This window comes from Rhinolophus sinicus, linkage group LG11 (assembly GCF_036562045.2).
Source record: "Rhinolophus sinicus isolate RSC01 linkage group LG11, ASM3656204v1, whole genome shotgun sequence".
In the NCBI taxonomy this organism is placed as follows: Eukaryota; Metazoa; Chordata; class Mammalia; order Chiroptera; family Rhinolophidae; genus Rhinolophus; species Rhinolophus sinicus.
In genome coordinates this window covers 46624524-46643327 of record NC_133760.1, presented here as the reverse complement: position 1 = coordinate 46643327, position 18804 = coordinate 46624524, and the positions used below count along the sequence as shown (strand labels likewise).

Genomic DNA, 18804 nt, shown 5'->3' with positions numbered 1-18804 from the left:
GGTTACAGATTAACTGACATTAGAAAAAGGAGGAAAGCCTTTTGCTGGAATGGAGGCAGCGTGTCCTGCAGGGGCGTACAGGGCCGTGTGTCTAGAACCCAGGCTCCAGGTGTGAAAGGGGCCCACAAAGAGGCTCACGAATAGTCTGTGTACAGATAAGTGCTCCCCACCAGAGGTAGCTGGACCTTCATCCCTAGGCCAACACACACACACACACACACACACACACACACACACACACACACACTGCTCTAAAGAAATTGAATGAACTACCTGGGAATAAACTGGGCCCCCAGACTAGTACCCCAGGTAAAACCCCCTAAATCCAACATTTGGGTGCCTGCAGGCCAGCCCCCGGGCTGCTTTCCTGAAATGAAGCCAGTCTGTGGAAAAACCTTACCCACCCACCCCTGTTTATAAAACTTCTCATCAGGAGAGACCCAGCAAGGCACATACAAAGGCCAAGGAAACCCTGAAAACCCCACCTGGTCCCTCACCCTCAAATACAAATGGATCAAGAGACGTAAGAACAAAACGAATGGCACAAAAGAGCAGGAACCAGATAAATGAAAAGAACAACTGATTCCGGAAAAAACAGATATCGGCAAAGGAGAGAGGACAGTTTAAGGAAGGGAGGGAATCTCGAATTAATATGCTCAGAGAAATTTAGAAAAATGTATTGCATCTGTTTTAAAGTGATTCCTTTAAAAACTCAGAGACTGAGAAATTAAGGATACAAATACCGGATCGCCAAACTTAAACTTCAAAAGAATGGCTGAATGACAGAGCCAAGGAAAATTCCCAGAATAAAGATAAAAAGACAAGAACATGGAAACTTTGAGATAAAAGAAAGGAAACATACTCCTGGAGGAAACAAGACACTGTCGATGCCAGAAGTTCAGTTTTCACCCACAGTGAGTCACAGAAAGAGAAAACAGAGGAAAAAAAGATGAGGAGATTGTCAAGAGGAGAAGGAGGAGAAATTTTTCCAATTCGAAGAGACAATTGACTTCAGTATAAAGTAACCCACGACCTTGAACAGAATAAGTGAAAAAAGATCCACACTCATGCATCATCCTGGGATTTGAAAGCATCGAGGGTCAGGGCTGCGTTGGAAACGCTTCCAGAGAGAACACGAGGCACCTATCAGGGAAGGAGATTCAGTCTCAGATGGGATCAGACCTCGATGACGTGGGTTCAAACACTGGCTCTCACACATGACAGGTGTGGGATCCTGGGCAAGTCTTTCTGAGCAGCAATCTCCTCGTCTGTAAAATGGGGATTATGGCAGCACCCATCTCAGATGGCCGTTGTGGGGATAAATGAATTAATTTAAGTTAAAGGGCTTAGAACAGTGTCTGAAACATAGTAAATGGCATGTATTTCACTGTTACTGTTTTTCAAAAGAAGAAAACCAAACAACCAGAAGAGAAGTCAGTGATCGTGGGTCATGGACGTGGTGGTTGGCTCTCCAGAATCCTTTCCCCGCCCCTGTAGGCAGCTATGTGACTTGGGGTAGGACGGGGTGCAGCTCCACCTCTCGGCCTAAACCAGTAGCCCCTGTCCTGTCAAGCTACTAATTAGTTCTGCTTATTAGTTGGTCCAGTAAGAGTGAAGCACAGGGCTTTTTGTTCCGCGGTTAAGGCAGGAAACGCGTGCCTCCTGCTTTCTTCCTGGTACAGCCCTTCAAGGCTGCCGATCACCACCACCATGAAGGAAGTCATCACAGGAGGACAAAGCCGGGGGCCTTGATCCAACCGTGCCTGAAGCCTACACTTCTGAAGGATGTGAACCACTCAGCTCTCGTTTTGTTTACCCCCGGTTGGGCTGGGTTTTCTATTACGCGCGTCCTCCTGATGCACTCTATGCTACAGCCTCCACGCCAAGCCCAGCCTTACACCAGGCGTTACCTGGATGATGTAGGATAATGACAAGCCTTTGGATGATGCGCTGATTGAGGAGAAACTCAGGGTCACCAGCAAGGCCACAGTGAAGGTGATGATGTTCATGAGGACATCCATCCTTAGAGCAAACCACCTGAGAGCACAGTTAAAGTACAGGAGGTGGCTGGAGTTTTCATCATTTAGCATCTTAAACCTAAAATGAAGAAATCAGACAAAACAGGAGATCGGGTGGTGCGTCTGCAGACCTAGGGTTAGGGCCACTGCAGAAATACAGCAAAAGGAATTCTTACTCCAGGGTGAGTGCACGGTTACAAAAACAAGCATACACCCATGCTGTCAAAAATCTGCCATCATAGACATCTGATTTGCACGTATTTTGAGCAATCCCATGTGACAACAGTAGGTGCTGAGTGGACTGTTACTGTCTTTCCCAAACTGGCAACTGGAACCCACGGCTGAGAACAAAAGGGGTTGAGGCCCTCACGCTCCACCTTCAAAGGACCAATACCGGGAGTCAGCCACCCCCGAAGGCCTTGTGGAATTGACCATTGCGCTTTGATCTACACAAAGGGTGGGAGTGGGTTGTGGAGGAGGTCACCTTTAGGGATGGCCAGCGTTTGTGGTGGTCCGGGGGGAAGGGAGGCTGCTCGATTGGTCCCCCTCCCAAAAGAAGAGAAAGAAGATTCAAGGTAATTTCTTACAAAGCGTGGGTGGCTCTTCAAGAAGAGGAAGCTGACATCGTGGACTCCTGCTGTGCGTCCACTGAGCCAAGGAGGAGAAAGAGCACAGGGCAGAGTGACAGCAAGATGGCACCACCAGGGGACGAGGACAAAACCCACCCCTGGAGTTCCTCATTCCGTGCCCCAGGTGTACAGAGGCACATCTGGCCCTTCCTGCAGTTCCTGGAGTTGGGCGTGGAGAGAGGAAACGGCCTCTGGGCTGCAGTCTTGGTGCGCCATTGCTCAGCACGAGGCAAGGAGACCCCACATCAAAGGGACACAGCGTGAGGCAGCCAGGAGGAGCTCACGGGAAGACCCCGGCAGTCCGTGCCCATCGGCCATGCCTTCGCAGAGCTGCTGGGGAGCTGCTCCTGGTGGGGCCCCTACCCTGCCACACCACGTCTGCCCAGGGAGCTGGAGAGCAGGAATGAGCAGCAGGGAGGAGAGAATGGCCCAGACACGGATGTCACTGAGTGTCCCCACCCCAGCCCCCTGCTCCAGCATCACAGAACCGGGTTCAGAGAAAAGGGAGAGGGTGTTTAAAAGAGCAGACCCGGTGCTTCCCCCGGCACACCTGCCCCCATGCCCAACACACACGCAGCACAGCGTGGCCACTCCAAGACCCGAGGGGGAAAGGGAGGGCTGTGTCTTGAATACATTCAAGATGGAAATTTTAACTGCACTGAGCTAAGCATTAACCAAAGAGACAGCGGATTCAATTGCCACTGAAGCTTCCCCTGACCCACTGGGAATAAATGGTAGAAATGATTGGGGGGGAAAAGAAAACTTTGCAATGTTTAAACCCCTAGAGAGCTAAGCTTCCTCTACTGGCACAGCCATGACGTCCCTGGGCACTGCTGTTTCCCCGTCCTGAGATCCCTCCAAGGATTCTGTTGGGAAGCACCTCTGACCAGCCAGGCTGGGTCCTGTAGCACCCTCCTCTTTTCTGTTGCCTCTGTAACTTGTCTTCCCCAGAGCTTAGTTAAAATATTCTTGTAAACACCATGGTGTTTCTATCGTGTAGCTATAAAGCCTACAAATTCAACTGACAGCTTAAGTGACTTAGAAGTCATCTCGGGTCTTAATCTGTGTGGTTGGTTAGATTGCACAGAAACAGGCTGGGATCAAATTGGAATTTTTGACCTCAAACCTTTTTTTTTAATGCTTTAGCATTTTTGTCTGGTGGCAAAAGCAATACTTGTCAGAAGCCCAAGCCCTCTGGAAAGCCCATGACAGGAAAGAGTATTAAAAGAGGGAAGACCTGTCAATCATGCAGGGCTCGGCTCTCCTGCAGGGCTCTCTGGGAAGCCAGCCTTGGAGGAGACTGCAGGAAAAAAGCTCAAGTCTGTTTTGTTTGTCACGAGTCGAGGAATGGCTCTGCAGATGAGCCTTTCCTCATGACCGGGACATTGGAAGGCTCAACGTGTGACGCAGGACTCCTGACAGATGACATTCAGGTCAAACTAGCAATAGGACTGGCTGCTTCGTGAACTAAAGACAAGCTGGGATGCCAAGCCGGGATGCCAAGCCCACACTGAGATCCTGGGTAGCGAACTGCAGGAAGAGAGAGAGAATTAGATGCAAGCTTTGGAGTGTGTGTTAGGTTTTTGAGGAAGGAAAATATGGAGGGTGGGGGCAAAGAACATCGATGGCAGAAACTCCTATAGATTCACCAAACTCCATTTTCTTTTCCTCCTGTGGACACAGTTGGACTACATTTCCCAGCCTCCTTTGCAGTTAGGTGAGCCCATGTGACTGGAATCTGGCCAATGAATGTGCAGAAATGATGACCCAATAAAAACGTCCCATGGGCCCTGCACCCACATCTCTCCCCTTATCTTCCAGTTAGACACAGAGGACCCTGGAGAAGTCCCCAAGGCCCTCGAGATGGGACAAGCCCCAATGGAAAGACAGTGTACCTGAGTGTGGAGCAGCATCCCCTCCCCAACCCAATGGACCCCCATTCGTGACTTGGGGAAGAATAAACATGTGTTAAGTGCCTACAATTTGGAGTTCTTTGCTCCCACAGTGAGTCTACTGTGATTGATGCACAGTGATTATATGTGATCACAAGGTGTTTTAGAAACGTGGAGCTGGAAGACTCCAGGAAATTTTTCTAATCCAGTCCCCACGTTTTAAAAAGAAGGAAACTGGTCTATCCACTAAGTGAAATATAATTGGCCTTTGAAGATTATCTTGACAAGGAAGATGTCATAGCATGAAAAATGCTATTTGAAAATAAAACAAGACCAAAATGATTATAAATCCTTCAGAAACAGAGGAAAAAAGACTGGAAGGAAATATATGAAAACATTAATAGCATTTGGGTTGGGGGATCTATGGATGATTTTTTTTTCTTTAAATTTTATTGGGGCGACAATTTTTAGTAAAGTTACATAGATTTCAGGTGTACAATTCTGTAATACATCATCTATATCTCACATTGTGTGTTCACCACCCAGGGTCAGTTCGCTTTCCATCACCACATAGTGGACCCCATTTACCCTCTTCTAGAGCCCTGCTCCCCCTTCCCCCCTTACCCTCTGGTAACCCCTAAACTGTTGTCTTTGTTTTTGAGTTTTTGTTCTTTCAGTTGTTTGTCTTGTTCTTTTGTTGTTTTCGGTTGATTTTTTTTTTCTTTTTTCTCTTTTCTCCTATTTACCTAAATTGAACACATCTTACTTTTTGTGTGAAAAAATAAGACATGTCAAATCTCATACTGAGGTTGTCACTGAATTAGCTCACATCTTTTGGGCCCCAGACACGGAGAAGGAAGGCCAGGTGTCTAAGGGGGGGCCCCTCGATGCTGCCAGCTCTTCATCGACAGCCAGCCCCCAGCAGCCCACACCTCCCATCTCAGAGCCAGAGAAGCCATCCTCGCTGCGACCTCGCGTGGGGTGAGCTGAGAAGCGGGAGCCCCAGCACAGAACTCACTTGTTGACGCAGTCCTCCTTCCTGTCATACGCGTGGATGACACCCAGACCCTGCATGGACGAGGTGATGTGCGAGAACCAAGGTGCCCAGCTGATGTTCTCCACCTTCTTGAGCTCCTGGACTCCTCCATGGAAGACGCTGTGGGGAAATCAAGAGGGACCAAGATGACCGCAAGGTCCCCCGGGGAGGCAGAGAGCACACCGGCACATTCACAGCTGACTGTGCCCTCAAGATAAAGTTAAAGTCAGACAGGTGCCATCTAACTAGGGACAAGGGGATGGCCCACCATCCTCCTCTAGGAGTGGCCAGCCCAAGTGTGTGGGGTGGGGCCAGGGCCTTATAAATATGGGCCTCGGAAATGTGGGCCATTTCTTCCTGTGGTCTCAGTCTGAGTGTTTCTTGCAGTGTGAGTGGCTCGCTGCACGATATGTCATTTGAGTCTTTAAGACCAGGATTTTTCATCCAGTGTCCAGGAATAGACACTGTATTCCGTTTCTTACCTACAAGATACTTGCAGTCCTATAGTTTCATTTGACGGTCACAAGAACCCTTCCAGAACAGGTGAGGCTCATGTTTTAATGATCACCATTTTAGAAAGGAGGAAACTGAGGCTGCAGCATTTCTCCAACTTCTCCAGGGTCCAGCAGCTAGTTTTGCAGCAGAGCTGGGGCTCTGGGACAAATTTCTCTGATTTCCAACCCTTTGCCCTCACGCAATACCCACCATGCTGCTGAGAATGCCAGCTCTCCACAGGAACAGGGAGGAGCTGGGTGTCCCAGTGGCCTAGGGTCAGTGCTGTTCTCCTTTCCCCCAGGGTGGGCATGAAGGCGGGCATGGGGCACATGCCAAGCAGCCAGAAGCCTTTCTCTGCCCACATCAGTGGTTAGGGCAGGGGCGAGTTCTCAAAGCTCAGAGGGACAGAGAACTTGTCTCCTCTCTTCTCCAGCCACAGGAACGGCTGGCAGAGCCCCACCCGGCCGTGGCTCAACCTCTCCATCACGTCCACCTCAGGGCTGCCCTCAGACTCAAATGCTGGGTGTACACAAAGCACTTAGCACAGCCCCTGGTGTTTCGTCAGCGCGAAAATCCATGTGCTCCGCCATTCAGACAGGACAGCACCACCTGACACCTCCACGTCACTGTGCAGTTAACCAAACGTGTAGGTTTTGTTTGCTCCTTTTTAAAAAATAGTGCATCAACCTACCGTAAAAGAATACAGAAGCCTACTGCCAGGCCGGCCAGGACTAAAAGGACAGCAGGAAACACAGCCGCCAGTGTCACGAGGATGAACACCACCATGAAAACCTGCTGCAGAAAGTTCTCCGCGTGGAACGGCAGCCTCACGTCCAGCTCGTCCATGTCCTTGGAAAAACGGTTCATCAGCCTGCCGCTGGGCGTCGTGTCAAAGAAGCTCATCGGGCTTTGAACGATCTGCGGACAATCGGAGAGTCAGCGTCCGAGGTGTGTGTTTAATACACCCTGGGCCTGGGCTCATGAGCGCAGGCAGGGCCTGCCTTCCTTCCAGGGCCCAACACGATGTGCCAGCATCCCAGGCAGGTGGTCACCAAGAATGACAGTGAACCTGGGAGATCCGGCCTCCGTCTGCAGCTTCCCTCCGAACCTGGGGTGCAGCCTGGGTCCCTCAGGAGGAGAGAAGGACTTTGTGCCCCAGGGCAATAAAAAGCCAAGGTCCACTGTGTCTGTCCCTAAAACGTGCGTCAGAGCTGTGCACTGTGGCAGGTCCCTCACGGCAATGGCAGGAGGAGGCGCCTGAAGCGTCTTGTGAGGCCTCGATGTACTCAGGATGCTTGGAGCAGCAGGATGCCCTCGTGCCCGCTCATGCCTGCTGCAGGGCGGCACTGGGGGGAACTTCCTGACCACCCCCAGCCTAGCCCCAGCCCATGGCCACCCCGCCCCCACACTCCCCGGGGTTTGCTTTCACTGTGTAATTACATCTTGGGAGATGTCCCAGACTCCGCTGGGAGCTCCACAAGCCCCATGTCTGTCCCCGGAGCCTAGCACAGTGCCTGGAGTGTTGTACGTGCTCAATAAACCCTGTTGACAGATGGACCAGTAAGCACACTGCTCCAGGGAACTGCACCTTGTCAAACACACGATCGTGCAGCCAGGAGGACGCCATCAGGGTGGTCTTGGTGAAGGTGAAGCCCTTGGTGACAGCGAATGCCAGCATGGACACCATGCTGCCTGCATACACCCACTGGTACACGTGCTGCCCGGTGTCTGCCAGCACCACGCCCATCTCACACACGCTCCTGTTGCCCTGGGTCCCACAGGTCCCCTTTGGAGAAAAACGAGAAGAAGCCCCAAGCAGTGGTCAACTGTCAGGAGAGTGGAGGGGGGATTTTCCACAGAGGAGAAACTGAAAAGAGGCCGTAATTGCTAAGAATGAGTCAGGTGGTTAAATCAAGTCAGTTCCCTTTGGGGGCCTCTGAGCTGCATGGGTCCTCCTGCTGGGCCGCCGTGACCCCGAGAGGCCCCCGACTTAGGAGGCTTGGCACAGTTAGTGGCAAAGCAGAGGGAACAAACCAGATGGGCACAGAGCAGCCATCCAGGAGCAGTCTCCTGGCTGTGCCCCAGGAGACCAGAGGTGGTGCTGGGCCGGGCAGTGACAGAAGCAAAGGAAATCTGGCTCCCACGAGCCTGGCTGAGCAGCACTCACCGCAGGCACCTTGGTGAGTCGAGGGCTCAAAGAGACCATGTGTGGATCCATCCCGCCCAAGCACAACACACATTTTTGCCAGCATTTCTGGGGAGAAGCCATCGCCGCCTCCTGAGAAACTGGCAGTTTCGTTTTTCTCTTGAGTCATATACTAAAAGGCAAGACTGCCTTTAGGGAACAAGCAAGCATCCTTCTTCTAAATGCCATTTTGCTGATGACAGCAAGAGCGGAAGTGTAAACCAGAGGTGGCGGCTGATGGATAAACATCCATAACTGCTAAAACATCCCTGGGGGGCTAACTGATGGAGGAGGAGGCTTCGCTGTGCCTTCGGCTCTGCCCAGTGTCTGGGGGCAGGGCAAGCACAGACTGCCATCGTTGCTGCGTGCTCAATTAGCCAGTGGCACTGCCTAGGACGGGGCTGCTCAGGGAGAGACTCCTCATGAGCCACCGGGGCCCTGAGGGACACGTATGCCCCAGAGACGGCCCTCTTGCTGCACAGAGCCAGCTCCCATTGGCTTCTCCTCTTGGGAATGGCCTCAGGAAGCTGTACCAAACTCCAGGAGGGCACAGCGCCACTCCACTGCCCACGTCTCCCCAGGGCCTCCTCACTATGGTTGTCATAACAACAGAGCTGCACCAAACTCTAACCTTGGAGGACGGGCAGGCAACCCCACAGTATTCCCTGGGGCTCCAGGAAAGCATTGAAACTATTGGCCAAAAGTTGGGAGAGCTTCTGGCAAGCTCAAGCGAGAGCAGACTTATCAATCCGTCCCAGGAGGGGCTCTGGCCTAGATGACAGCCTGGGAAGCAGACACCCAGGTCCTGCAGCGCGTTCAGGGACCGAGTCTGACTCTTGCGTGTCCCATTCCTGTACAGGGACTTGGGGGCACAGAGCCACAGAGGGTGGACCCCTCTGGCACCGGCAATGTCGTCAAGCTGCCAGTTTCTCTTCAGGGGCAGGAAGACAAACCTGTGTTAGCCCCCCCAACGCCCCTGACCCGTCCTCAGAGGCACCTACAACAGAGGCTGCCAAACGGCTCTATGCTGCACGTCCGTGACCCCACAGACTTGCCGGCTTTACCTGGCGCAATCTTCGTAGCCAATCCTTTAAAAACTGAAGGTGCCACACAAAAAGTCCGATGCCCTGTTTGTCGTGAACAGTTGAAGGGGATTTCAGGAGCTCAATCGTGTGGTGTAAGCAGCTGACCTCAGCTTCATGGAAAGGGGCAAATGAGCTCGTTGTGTGTCTTGGGTGCATTCCGACTCTAGCTCATCCCACATTTTCCAATGCCAGAGGGAAACTCACCTGTGAGCCCTTGTCCAACCACAAACCCAGCCACCAGTTGCTGAAGGCAGAGCTGCCAATCATCAGGAGGAAGAGGGAGACGGTGAAGAGAGAGAGGAGGTACCCTGCAAGAGGAGGGGAGAGGTCCGAGGGCTTCCCCGGGCCAGCCCTGATGGGAAATGCAAAGCCTACGAGAGAACGCCCCCCACCCCTCGAAGGGAACCACCTTCTGGCTGATGGGACAAGTCTGGATGTTGGGTCCCTGAACCCCAGTGGGGGCATCTGTTCCATCTGGTTGGAAAATGGGTTCCAGTTGTCAACATATTGGAGAAACCACCAATGTGCACTTTAATGGAAGTGACTCAGTACTCCCTGAAAACAAACAAATAAAACCCCGCCTTGCTGGGGAGAGGCAGGGAATGACACTAAAGGTATGTTTCGTGTGCCGAGATTCCCTTGCTTTGAGCTTCACAGAAGAACCATAGTTGGTGACGCTGCTGCTCTCTCCGTTTCAATAAAGAGTGTGGCAGCTTTAATGGAGATAAAGAAGGATTCCATTTAAAAGGCTGCATTATCAGACTTCAGATTTTTAGGGGAAAATTAAAAGCATGGATAAACAGCTTTAGCATAAAGAGTCACTGTTGAGGAAATCATAGGGGCAGCTGGTTAGCTCAGTTGGTTAGAGCGGGTGCTGGTAGCACCAAGGTTGCCAGTTCTATCCCTGCATGGGCCACTGTGAGCTGCGCCCTCCTTTAAAAAGTAAGAAGGAGGGGGGAGGGGGGAAGAAATCATAAAATGGGAACCCAACAGTCTAAGAAGGAATTTTTTTAAATGCAAAGTAAATTTTAAAAACCCGTTGTTTTATACCGAACCTCCGGACGCCTTAATATACGTGTGATACGTTCTCCAGGTCACAGTTCCTTCCCGGGGGGATTCGGTCTGGACGAGCTGGTGCGCTGGAGCTGTGGCAACAAACACAAACACTGGTGGGGCAGGGGCACCCTCCCACGTGCCACCACTCAGGGCGGTTACCTTTCCTGCCATTTGCTCTATGCTTTCAGATTCCTCTCTCTCTTTTGCTCATTTCCTTTTGTTTGGTCCTCATTATAGCCTGTGAGGCAGGTGGCTTTTGGTCTTTTGAGAAATATTTGCTAAGCACCTACTACATGCTCTACCCTAGGGAGACAGGTTGTCTTGGTCGAGTTCTCTAGAAACAGATCCTAAGACGAGGCTATGACTGCATGCCATTTATGGAGGAGCTGCAGGAGTTAGGGGAGGGATGAGAAGGAAAAATCCCAGGCGTCTCGTCAAGCCCGCCGTGTCTTAATCCCACGTGAGAAATCTCGAACCAGGGAAACTGCCCGCAGGTTTCTCACATGATCACAGCACTCGGAGGTATTTCTGTATCAGCTCCCATGGCCGCTGCTCCCTGGGGGTTAATTCTCAGCACTTCACCTTGACCTGCAGCTGGCAGCTCCCCGAGAGCCCCCGGGCAAGGCCAAGCAGAGGTGGCAGCTGGGAGCCAGCCTGCGTGTGCTGAAGCACCCAGGGCACCCACACCATCGACTCCAGGGCGAGCAAGGAGGAGGCCCCGTGTTCTCTGAGCTCACGCCGCGCAGAAGACACCCAGCGCCCTCCTTGGACAGCGCGTGGCTGCCCCAGGTCCTCTCCACTGTCCAAGGAGAATGGCTGTCACGTTCTCATGGAAGCGGCACTCAGGCGCAGGGCTGCTGGCTAAGCCGTCTCAGCGGTCAGGACTGAGTGAGCCTCATCCCTCCCTCCAGAGGAAATGGGTATGTCAGCCCCACAGCAGAATCCTGAGACGTACTCGGCTTTTATGAACGGAGATCAATGGAGCTGACATGGGACTCCCCTACCTACGGCCATGCTCACGCCTGCACCTGCCCTGCCAGCGAGAGCTTTCGCACCTCAGATGCTCCACCGTGAATAGACCCATCATTACACCCAAACCTGGGGACCTGAGAAGCCTTGCGCTTCTTTGAAAAGCTCCAGCCTGATTCTCGCTCATTGTGTCTCCCTTTGGGACTGCAAAACGAAGGCGAAGCCGAGGCAGGTGGGCACAGCCTGATGAACAGAGGCGTCCTGGAACGCACAAGGACTGGGCCAAATCCCTGCCCTGAGAGCTGCGGACACGCTGCTCCCCTGCGCTGCGCTCTAGAAAACGCCAGGCGCCAGGCGTGGCGGGCAGCACCCCCTTAACTCGTTCCCTTCCTACAGTTTCCAGATCGTTTAATTTCACACTTGTGCTTTGCTCTCCAGAGAAGGGGGGAGAGAAGAAAAAGAGGCGCAGGGTTTTCCATTTCCACAGGACCCCAAACCCTGGGCAGCCCAGAACTTCCCTGGGAACGCCGGGGAGGGATGGCTGGGCACCTCACTTCGGCCTTGGCAGCCTCCAGAGCAGTGAAAATATGTTGTCTTTCCAAACGTGCATGCATTTGTCACAAGCACCAGGACTTGTGCCAAATCCCGTCCATTCAAAGACACTTTTTTCCCCCATATTTTAACACCTCTGAAATCAGATGTGCCTTCCATTCGGTAGCATGCCATATTGTCTAGTTGGCAGAGATTTTTCTTTCTAAGTACAGGAGTACATAAAGTGATCTTAAAATGGATGGCATCTTAAATTTGATGAACTCTACTGGGGCTTTTTCTCAGCCACACATTATTGAGGAAGAGAACACTGACTTGGAAAGTCACCCTGTTGTGGACACTTTGAGGAAAGAGACTGGGTTTTGATCCCTGCCCCTCAGGGCCACCGCGGGGCAGGCAGGGCACAGAGTGGGCTCAACAGTGGAGAAGGGCTGAAGGGCTGAAGGCAGCAGTGTCTGGGGAATGAGGAGGCAGCCCACCCAGCCGGGCCTCACCAGGCGCATCTCCGCACCTCTCCTCTCTGCTTTCCTGGAATCCCCTCGTAGCCTCACCCCCAGTCCCTCCCCCTTCCTCACCTGTGTCCCCTGCAAACTCCTCCACATCCTCGAAGGACCCGTCGAAAGGCTGCCCCCTCTGGGAAGCCCCCCGACTCGTTACACCCTCTACAACTCCCCATTACTCTTATCACAGCTTCCCATGACTTTCCACTGGCCTGCGACCCCCTCCCCCCATCAGGACAGGGGCATATTTCCTTCCTGTCCTCAGACTAGCTTGGTGCCTGGCACACGGGAGAATGCTTAGTCCTTACTTGGTGAAAGAATGAGTGGCCTTATCCCGCCGCAATGTCTTCACTGCTGCGCAACCCTTTCTTATGCTGTGTGTGCTTTAATTAATCTCTGTGCATTGCTTTGATCTTTTCAACGAATAATAACAACTACTATTGAGGTGCAGTGCATGTCAGGCACTGCACATTGTATGTACAGCTTCTTAGGTAATCGTTGCAGGAACCTATGAGGTTGGCACTATTATTTCCCCATTTTACAGATTAAGAAACTAAGGTTGTGGCCAACCTTAGAGTGGCCAAGTTGTAAAAGTCGTAAGTGGTTGAGCAAGGACTTGGACTCAGGCAGTGGAACCCAAGGCTCTCACTACATGGAACCCTGTAATTCTAGCTGCCCCAGACCACAAGCCCCGTGCCCCACTCCTCTACCCCAAATGGTGGAAGCTTAACACATACGCGTATTTAGGTAACTGAGGCAATGACTGGTAAATACCATTGATGTCCACAAATGCTGAGTCTGTGTCGGGTTCTGTCCCTTCCTCTTTTTCGTCTCCTGGAGCCAAAACTAGAGTGAGAAATACAGAGGCTGGTGTCCACTCACAAGCCACAGGTAACAAGAGGCAGGATTCGAACTCTGGTTGGACCAGCACCTTCATCTCTGTCAGCGGGGCTCTCCTTAAGGGCTTCCACCATTGCTGCATTGTAAATGTGCTCGGGATCCTGGAGACAAAATGAGATGCCTCCTGAAAGCCGACTGACAGAACTCCCAGGCCGGAAGTCAGGAGGGCAGGCCCCTCACTCTCTCACACCCAGGTACACCCAGGTACGCTCACCCCCAGGTACACCCAAATATGCTCACACCCAGGTACCAGCAGGCTACCTTGAATTGCAATCCTCGGAGGTTGTGAACCAGTTTTGCATAGCGTCCCCTCTCCTCCATTAACTCTTTGTGGGTTCCCTTCTCACAAATTTCTCCATCTTCTAACAAAATGACTTCATCACAAGACTCCAAGAACTGCAGAGACGGTAAAGCGATGTACAGTGAAGTCCTGCCTTTCCTGAGAGGAGAGCGCCTTGCCAGACTCCCATCCAGCGGTGTCCCATGGTGCAAAGGGGGCCTTGGCTTGTCACTGCGACGCACACTGAACCTTCCTTGGCTATTTGCTTCCTAAATGCGCCGCCCTGCTAAGAAGTCTGATTGTGGAGGTTTGGAATGTGAAATTGACTCACTACAGCCAAGATGTGGTGGAAAGGAAAAGGGGTCTCATCGATGACCCCGTCATTGTCAGGTGCCAGGCCGCCCCTTTGGCCCGAGGCGTTTACACCAGCTTATCTGTATGATGAAAACATAGCTACAGTGAACGATGGCATCCCACGTCTTTTGCCCGAAGCACTTCTGTTTGTCTAATTTGACTTCCAGTCATTTCCATATTGCTCCTAAGACCAGAGAGTTCTGCCGAGAGGGGTTCCTTCTCCTGTGGGAATGAGACAGAGTTCTCCCCATGGGATCAGCCGACCTAAGGACAGGAAGCTTCCTCCTAGAAGCAAGCACCATGCTGGTGAGATTTAACACAGCTCAACACCTTTGCAGTACAGCCAGAGGTCATCCCCTGTACTTCGGGGTCCACCCAAGGTCAAATCAACCCTGGATGCTCTTGATTAGAAGCCCGAAAGAAGTGGCTACCTTTGGTGCACTCGGTGGGGTGTGGGGGTGACGGTGGTGCCCAAAGGCCAAACGACAGCTGTTCCGACAGGTTGGGCAGCTCCAGGCTTCCTGCCTCCCTCGGACTAACTGCCCAGCTCCCTGTCCACTTTCCCGGACAATCTAAGCAGGACTAGTGTGGCGTTTAATGTCCAGCTGGGACACTTTCTGACAGAGCCATTTTCCTGACAACAGCCTCTCCCCTTTGCCCAGCGTCTTCTAACTTTCCAATCTCAGTCTCCCACAGCCCATAAAGAGAGCAGGCAGCTGTTACCAGCCCATCTTCCAGACGGGGCGACTGAGGCACACATGTTACAGCCCCACAGCCTTTTCTGCCTGTGTGGGGCGCACGTTCCAGCCCCAGAAGCTCCCGGTGAAGCCACTCTTGCCAGTGAGCCCCCAATTCACTCCAGTGAGACTAGGTGTGATTTGAGCAGCTCTGTTCTGCACACTCACAAAATATGACTCAAAATATGGGTTGGACTTCAGGGGCCGGGCACTGGCCTCATTTTATTTGTTTCACAAAAGAGCTGTTGTCCAGCCCACGCACCCATAAGCATCTGGAAGCATGCCTGTGTGCCCCAGAGTAAAAGCAGCGGAGAAATGTTCCGGAAAAGCCCAGAGGCTGTGCTTTGGGGCTCTGAGCCCCCTCCTCCCCAGCAGTGGACAGTCGGACTGACATTCTAGTGCCATCTGGTGGCTGCCTGCATTTTTCACTACGTCAAGAATGATCTAAAATGACCTTGGTGAAAGGTGGACTCTCTCAGGAGACTGAGGCCTGGGGGAAGACAGTTCTTGCCTGAGGTCACACAGCTGCCTGGTGAGGTTCGAGGACTGGACCAGGGCTGAGGTGACCGCCCCACGATGAGGACTCCTGGCAGGACAGCTGCAGCCCACATGTGTCAGGTGCCAGGAGTCCCCTCCAGGTCCCCAGGACTCCTCAGAAGGACAGGTGGTCTCCAGGGACTGGCCCTCCATAGTGCAGAGCTGTGGTCACCATGCTTATCTTCCCCACTGGACGAGAGCCCATCAGCAGTCAGCTCACGGGGTCCAGAAGGAAGTTCTCCTCCGGCCTGACCCCTGGCCAGCACAGGAGCTAGCGCTCTGGTCCTCACCAGCCCAGGGGGGTGCTCCCTGGAGGTGACCCAGCCCACTGAGAATAAACCGAGGCAGCCCCCATGGGCAAAATGCAAAGGCTGGGAGCTTGTTCTGAGAGCCCTCAGCAGAGGGAGACACAGGCTGGGGGCAGAGCCACAGCGATGGGAAAGCCTGGGTTCCCGGGGTCTTTAAGAAACTGCCCCTCTTTAAGCTGGCTCTTCTGGCCCCTGATGGGGGTCCTAAAAATGCTGGCTGGAGCATCCCATAGCCACGACGACCCCACTTCCCTCTCCCAGCTCGACTTCCTGTGATGGCCATGGGGCCTGCGTCTTATCCCCAGACCAGTCTTTTGAACATTTCCCCACAGGTGACAGGGAAGCAAGGAAGACGAGACTTCTGCTCCCTCTGCTCCAACAGACCCCTCAGCGCAGCTCAGTCCCGTGGGATCTCTCCTCCAGCAGGAGACAGGCACGAGCTCGCACCTGGGGACTCACTGCGGAGGACGCAGTGCAGGACGGGAAACCTGACTTCTCTCAGGGAGGAGGGGATCTTGGAGCCCCTCCAGGCACTCAGAACCTTTTATGTGAGGCTGATGCCATGAGAACCATCCCCACTCTGCCCAATTCGCTGGCTCACTCAGGGCAAGCCCAGTCACTTTCCTCAACAAGATTTGTGTGCCGAAGCCTGAAGTGGCTCTTGCCTTCGCCCCAAACCCTGGCCTCCAGCACCTGTCCCCCGAGCAGTGATGCCAGGGCACTGAGCCCCTCATCCAAGGGGCCCACCATCCCTGTCACCCCCTCACCCAGGCACCCTGGCCTCAGGCCCACCCAGCCTTTGCTGGAGGAAGGGTGGGTCTGACTTGTTCCCACCTGTTTCCCATCTGCCACCACCCATGGCCCCGAGCTGATGTCCACCCCATAGGGAAGGGTCAGTTGCCCCTGGAGAATCTGCTCTCTGGACTCACTGAGCCCAAAGGCAGGACCAGTAGAGGTCAGGCTGATGGAGGGGCAGGCCGGCTCTGGAGACGCGAGGATGGCTGGGGAGTCCCCGCGCTCCCTGCCCCTTCTCTGGCCATCCAGGTGAGGGCAGCCAGGACAGGGGAGAAGGCTGGCGTCCGGGCCGCACCCACCCCGCCCCTGGCCTCCTGTGGTCCCAGGCTCAGTCACCTGCAGCTGGTGGGTCACCAAGACCACGGTCTTCCCCCTGAGTGTCTTCTTAATGCACTCCTCGAAGATGTGCTTCCCCACGTGGGCGTCCACGGCTGACAGGGGGTCGTCCAGCAGGTAGACCTCACGGTCAGAGTAGACGGCGCGGGCCAGGCTGATCCTCTGCTTCTGCCCGCCCGAGAGGTTGAGGCCCCGCTCCCCGACCTGCGGGCAGGGCCAGTGCTGCTGCCCATCGCCGAGCCCCACCCCCATGCTGCAGTCCTTGGGGGCGGAGCTTCCTGAAGCCGGCAAGACGCATGCAGACTGATCAGGACAGCGTCCCAACTCCTCCACCCCTCAGGGACCCGCTTAGGGCACTAGGTACCCTGGGGACAGGAAGGCACAGTGAGGGCACAAGCAGACAAAGGTGACGTGCTCTCAACTGGCCTGTCCTCAGGCTGCTGTAGCTCTCCGGTCTGCCATGGTCACCTGAGTCAGCAGGCTCGGCCAGGACCCAGCCAGCTCTTTGGACAAGCATCCTGAAGACAGTTGGAGGTGACCCTTACACTCCTGGGCCCCACCACCGTGCAACCTCTGGACCTCCATCTTCAGAGTGCAGAGCCAGCCCTCGAGGTGACAAGCAGCTTTGGCCAGAAACCTTCCCTGAGATGACAGGCAGCTTGGGAGTGGCCCCAGCAGTGACCACGCTGAACCCAGCACAAGTGGAGGTGGTGCCCGATCCACTGTGGTGTCCCCCAGTAACAGACCCCGACGGCAAAATCAGGACGGGAGGACCTGACTTTCCCGCATTGCCTGGGACCTCTCGGGGCCTCGGATGTGGATGGAGCTGGGCCTGCCGAGCCACCGCCCTGTGGCCCTGGCAGCCAGGCCTCCATGTGCTCCCAGCTCAGCTCACCTCAGTCAGGTCTCCGTAAGGGAGGCTGCTCAGGTCATCCTGGAGGGCACAGACACGAACTGTGTGCTGGTACCTGTGGGCGCAAAGGTCAGAAGTCAGCATGGCGAGAAAGACCCCACAATCCACTGCACTGGGTTGCCGCCGGAGGCATTGCTGGTGTCCCTGGGGCAAGGACCGCAGTACCCCACACAGCCGCCTCAGGACCCGGCTGCTGCTCGGAGGCCCCTGGTGTGTCTGGTGGCAGGTGCAGCTTCTGCCCCATCCGAGCAGCGGCCGGGCCCCGCCACGGGGCCCTTGGTTTCTGTCCCACTTGGCAGGCTGCCTTGTCTGTGGAGGTTGAACCGCTGGCTGACTGACTGACTGCTACCATCACTGTCGTCAACACCACGGGAACCACCCTTCTCAGTGCATGACGATGGTCAGGCCTCACCGTTCAGACTTTCCCAATAAAGGGCAGCAGCAGGTGGCACGCCAGCCCCCTGGCAGCACTTGATGCCCTGGGACAGATGCTGGGCACAGCCCCGAGCATCGTGCTCACATGCCAACTTCAGGGCTGGTACATATGGTGGTTACGACACAGGCTCTGGGATCAAAACAGTCTGGGTTTGAATCCAGCTGTGTAACCTTGGCCACGTGACTGTCCCTCCTTGACCGTCACGCTCCACCCTATAAAACTGGGCTAACAACTCTCATTGGATTGTGAACAGGAAGCAGAAACATGGGCAAAGCCGTTTGCACGTCTGGCTCACTGCCAGTTCTCCATCGGGGTCGTTATTATTAGTATTATTACATTTGCCAGTCCCCAACTACGAGCTTCAGACTGCTCGGTGCATCTTCAACCCCTTGCCACTCCCCACCCCTCATCTTAAGTTTCCTCCCTCCATCCTGGGCCTGAAAGCCACAATGTCCATCCTAGGAGCAAAGCCGCTGCTAGAGATGCCACATGTGGAGGGGACTCGATCCATCCTTCGAGGCCCAATTGAAGTGCCACCTTCTCTTTGCTCTCGTGACCTCTGCTGCCTCTGAATAATCCAGCACAGCCCGTCACTCAGCACCTTCCTCCTAGGTGCACTGTCTTTTCTGTGTGTCTTTTGCAGCCCCTTCCAGACTTGCGATACATCTGAGTCACCCCCGTGACCCCCGTGGTCTTGGGCAGTGCAGGTTATTCAGTCAATGTCTGCTCACTGACATCCTCACTGATAAAGACAGGAACCCTTCCTTGTAGCCGGCTTCCAAAGAGAGAGAAGC

General features: G+C 53.9%; 1 protein-coding gene across 1 annotated transcript in view; it reads right to left on the bottom strand.

Annotated features, from left to right (window-relative positions):
- Window positions 1–18804, bottom strand: part of ABCC12 (ATP binding cassette subfamily C member 12) — a 52203-nt gene that overhangs the window by 10383 nt on the left and 23016 nt on the right. The window contains 11 exon segments of the mRNA XM_074314948.1: window positions 1911–2067; window positions 5558–5695; window positions 6762–6988; window positions 7659–7856; window positions 9545–9648; window positions 10396–10485; window positions 13189–13260; window positions 13346–13415; window positions 13576–13710; window positions 16662–16865; window positions 17557–17629. Of these exon segments, the coding sequence (XP_074171049.1) occupies window positions 1911–2067; window positions 5558–5695; window positions 6762–6988; window positions 7659–7856; window positions 9545–9648; window positions 10396–10485; window positions 13189–13260; window positions 13346–13415; window positions 13576–13710; window positions 16662–16865; window positions 17557–17629 (1468 nt within the window).